Here is a 4,351-nt window from a genome sequence, read left to right as displayed (position 1 = left end):
CGAGGCAGTCCAATCCTCTCCTGCTGCAAAAGGAAAGGAGTCCTTGGGGTCAGACCCAGGGGGATCGCAGCTCCCTGCACCGGAGCATCTTCAGCACAGACAGGCTCAGAGCTGGCAGGCACAGCACGCTGGGTCCCTGCACCTCCTTCAAGGCTTACCTGGCACCAGAGGAAGCCCAGTCCTGTGCAGAGAGACCCACCAGAAGACACAGATCAGATCAGATGGAGGGAGGACACAGCAGCACAGGGGGACCCTTTGTGAGTGCCACTGGTAGCAGCTGCTAGCAGCAGTGAGAAGGGGGAAGGCCTGTTCCAGGGCCAAGCCAGATCCTCGCTGCCTTCACACACAGTCCAAAGATTTTGGGGTGTCTGTGCACAGACACAGAGGAAGACACATCCACATCCCCTGTTCCCAAGCACAAGGAGGGGCTGGATCATAAGGCTCTGCAGCTGAGCCTTCCAAAGCTTCTGCAGGAAGAGCAGGGCCAGTGTAGCTGATGGGCACCGTGTCCTTTTGGTAGCCAAGGCCTGTGGCATCAGGCAGAGCTTCCAGCACAGTTACAGCCCACAGGCTCTGCTCAGTGAAGTCACACAGCTCTGCCAGCAGCAGGACCCTGCACTTGCAAGGAGCTCCAGTTTGCTGGGATATGTTCCCCAGCCTGCAGCCACCACAGAACAGCACTCAGGAAACCAGCACCCTTCAAAACAGCAGCATGGCCGTGGGCCCAGGGTGACAATCGGGTGTCACCAGTCCCGTTCTGAGGGCTCCCGGTAAGGCAGCCCCAGCTGAATGAAGACATCCCTCTCAGTGGGAGTGGGCAGAGTATGGCCAGGTGACACCTTGACACCTCCAGGGCCTCGCACCACGGCCGAGCTGAGGGCATGCTCTGAGAGGCTCATGCCCTTGGTCTTGGCCAGGGCCCGCATGGAGCGGTTGAAGTGAGCGGAGCCGGTGAAGTAGAGCAGGGCACAGGCGAACTCCTGGTACGGCACCACGATGATGTCCAGCCGGCGGTGCTGCCGGGCGGGCCCGGGGAGGCGACACACCCCCAGGTACTTCTTCTGGTCACCGTTGTCCTCCTGACTCACCAGGTCATCTGTAAGGAAGCCTGGAGACAGAGAACAGGCAGAGAAGAGCTGAGTGGTAGAGACTGACACCTCCATGACAAACTCCCTGCTGTCCAGCCAGCAGCTGAGGTGTCTCATCATGTGTTATAGGACCCCAAGGGCATCCCAGCCTCAGCCCTGACAGCCTCATGCAGACAGGAGAACCCAGACTGAGCTGCAGCAATACTTCCTCCTTAATGCTGGCTGCAGGGCTGCCACAGGAGGAGGACCAGGGACAGTCATCTAAGGACTCACAAAATGTCCTGTCCTTGGGAAAAGCAGTCACCTGCCCTTCAGTGAATGCCAGTCACCTCATTGCCTCCCCAGTCTGGTCATGCTTGGAGCACCATGGGCCAGTCCCCAGCCCTCTTACCACTCCTGCGAAGGCTGTCAAGCAGCTTGCTGAACACTCCACGGTGAGACTGTCCATCTGGGTGAGTGACCAGCACATCCACATCTCCACAGGTGGGCTTCCCCCGACGGTAGGAGCCACATGCCACACACACAAGCCCAGGCTGCAGGGCCAGGGCAGCTTGTCTGACCTCCAAGAGAAAGAGGGATGAGGAGTCAGAGACCAGTAATTTCATGCCCTTTCCATCAAAGCAACAAAGGATCTTGTGCCTGCCTTGCAGCCTGTCCTGCACCTCAAGGTCTCCATACAGAGCAGACGCTTGGCAGACATGGCAAATTGCCCCACCAAGGAAGCATGCCTGCTGTCAGGAGCCAAGCAAGCTGGGTTGGCCTTCACCCAGTCCTGCAAATGCCCAGAACCCTGCCACACAATACAATAATCTATCATGGTGCTACCATCAGTCATCAGGTCCTGGGGGCAACAGGCTGGAGTTGGGTTGGGGCAAACAGAAAGATGCAGTGATGTTCAGGAGGCAAAGACCAGCACAACCTTGCAGAGCCTCTGGTTTCTGAGACAGGGAAAATAAGTTTTTCAGCTTTCCTGTGGGCAGGAGGGAAAAGCTCTCTCCACAAAGAAAATAAGTTCAACACAAGATAGTCTCATGTCCTGTTTCAGAAGCAGCAATAAGCTCATGGAGAATCTCCCCAGCAGGACCCAAGGCAGCAGAAAACCTGCAGGTATCCTTTGGAGTCCACTCCTGTCAGGATCTCTGCTTTTGCAGGAGAAATAGGCTTTGTGACATGGAAAAACCACAAATGCCCCAGCATTTTAGACCAAACAGATGCCAACATGTTGCTGCCAGCAATCAGACATTTATAATCAGAACTCCTCCTAATGCAGCCACCTCCAGGCTGGACTCCAGCTCCTATTTTGTGCAGACAGTGCTAATTCTGATGGCTTCATTCATTAAATACTTTAAAAAGGCTCCCAGGTCCTTGGACAAGAGTAAAGGATTCTTGGTCTGATTGTGCCAATCACCCTGCTGGCAGCAAATAATTAGGGGCTCAGCAATTCCCAGTGATGAGGCCATCACAGAAGCTGGGGTTCAGGAAAGCAGTGTCCATGCCCACAGCCCCTTGTCACTCTTGGGGATCATCCTTCATTAGCAAGAGATAAACCCATTAACCTTTGCCCCAGAGGTGCTCCAAGGAGCCACAAGCCTTTCTCATGCGGAGCAAGCCCTCCTCTGGTGCCCTTGCCCCCATTCTGGCTTTAAATGAAGATTTCTAGAAAACTCCCAGCCCCACCTGAGAGTCTAAAAGCTCCTCAGATCTCACTGTGACAGGCAGCACAGACAGTGACTAATCCCTCATTCTCTCTCCTGGGCCTGGATCAGAGGTGTGTGTGTGTATGGAGAGGAACGCAGTAATCCCATCAAGATAACAATAGACCCACCCCCAAGAGCCAGCTTCTCGACCCAGCCTGCCTGGGAAAGGGACCACTCGCCACCGAAATGGCTAATCCGGCACACGGGACTGACACCCCAGCAGGAGCCTGGCAGGAGTGTATTCTTCGTGGCCAGGCCCTGTGGCCGAGTGACAGGGTCACACTGGCTGCTGCTTCCATGGTGATCAGAGAGCACAGGGGTAGCAATGACAGTGTTCCCCCCACGGTCTCCACTCACATTAGGGTACACTGGCTTAGCACCCTATAACCCTGGAGCGCTGTGGCTTCCCAGAGCAAACAGCACCCATCTGCAACCCATTCGCATCCAGCAAGGATATTAATGCTCTGTCCTCCCACTGACAGGCAGCTTCACAGAGTGCTTGCAGCTTCCTTTGGAGAAGCAGCACCTGAGAGACAGCTCAGGGCCTTGGGCTGACACCTCAAGAGATAAGACAGAGGAGCTGGGTACCTGCTCATCTCACCATGCCACATGTAGCCTTTTTCAAAGTGGTGTATAGGAATGACACCTGTGAAGTGCCTCCTTCCTCACCAGCCACTCAAACTGAATCTTTCTACCAGGCGAAGTAGGTGCCTTGTGTGCCCTTGCCCAAAAAAGGTCCCCCAAGCACTGATCCTGCTCAGAGGAGAGGCTGAAGAGCTCAGCTAGAAGAGCGAGGGACACTCCCACAGCATGCACCCTCCTGCCAGGTCCCAGATACTCCACTCTGAGGGCCAGGGGCTACTCACAGTCTGCTCTATGTCTGCAGCCTCCTCCCGGGGCATGCGCTCCAGGAAATCCGAGTAGTGCTTCAGCCCCACAGCTTGCTGGCTGGTGAGGGTCGCCTTGGTGCGGATATCGTCCAGCGTCCGGAAACCCTAGTGCACAACACGTGGTGACATTCAAACATCTACTGAGACTTTGCTCTTCAAATACTTTCAAGCAAGATCTGGGGAGATTGCACTTAACCTGTCTCAAGCCCAGGCCAGTCAGAGCTTCTGAGATCACATGTAGAGACCACTTAGGGTCTGGTTCCTAAAATAAGGGATTTAGGCAATCCCACTAACCACACACTTCTAATCTCCACCCCACAATGACTCTGAATCTTTACTAAACCTGACAGAAGGCTCCTGTTCCTAAGGCACTGTGTTCTTCCAGCTTGAAGGAAAACAAGTGACGCAGGTAAAGGAACAACATCCAGAATATCCCAGTGAGGGAAAGCCTCGTTGTGGGAACACAACTGTATTTTTAAGACAGTAAAATCCAGTCACAAAACAAACACTGCAGGAAACCAGACTTAATCAGTTCTGTGCTCAGGAAACATAGCTTTTAAAGAAGGAACCCACCCAGTGGCCTGGGTTGCTCATGTTGGCACAAGTACTTTAAAGTCATTTTTATAGCTGCCAGACGAGGTGGATGGCTGCTCTGACAGCTACAGGAGCCAGCCAA

General features: G+C 54.3%; 1 protein-coding gene across 1 annotated transcript in view; it reads right to left on the bottom strand.

Moving 5' to 3' along the window:
• Nucleotides 1-661: 661 nt before the first annotated feature.
• Nucleotides 662-4,351, bottom strand: part of POLL (polymerase (DNA directed), lambda) — an 11,610-nt gene continuing 7,920 nt past the window's right edge. Inside the window, exons 8-9 of the mRNA XM_010000080.1 lie at nt 1,480-1,648; nt 662-1,108 (exon numbers count right to left, since the gene is read on the bottom strand). Coding sequence (XP_009998382.1) covers nt 744-1,108; nt 1,480-1,648 — 534 coding nt within the window. The 3' untranslated portion in view covers nt 662-743. The remainder of the gene's footprint in view (nt 1,109-1,479; nt 1,649-4,351) is intronic.

This window comes from Chaetura pelagica, unplaced genomic scaffold (genome assembly GCF_000747805.2).
Source record: "Chaetura pelagica isolate M959 unplaced genomic scaffold, ChaPel_1.0 scaffold436, whole genome shotgun sequence".
NCBI lineage: Eukaryota > Metazoa > Chordata > Aves > Apodiformes > Apodidae > Chaetura > Chaetura pelagica.
This window is presented reverse-complemented; position numbering and strand designations above follow the sequence as displayed.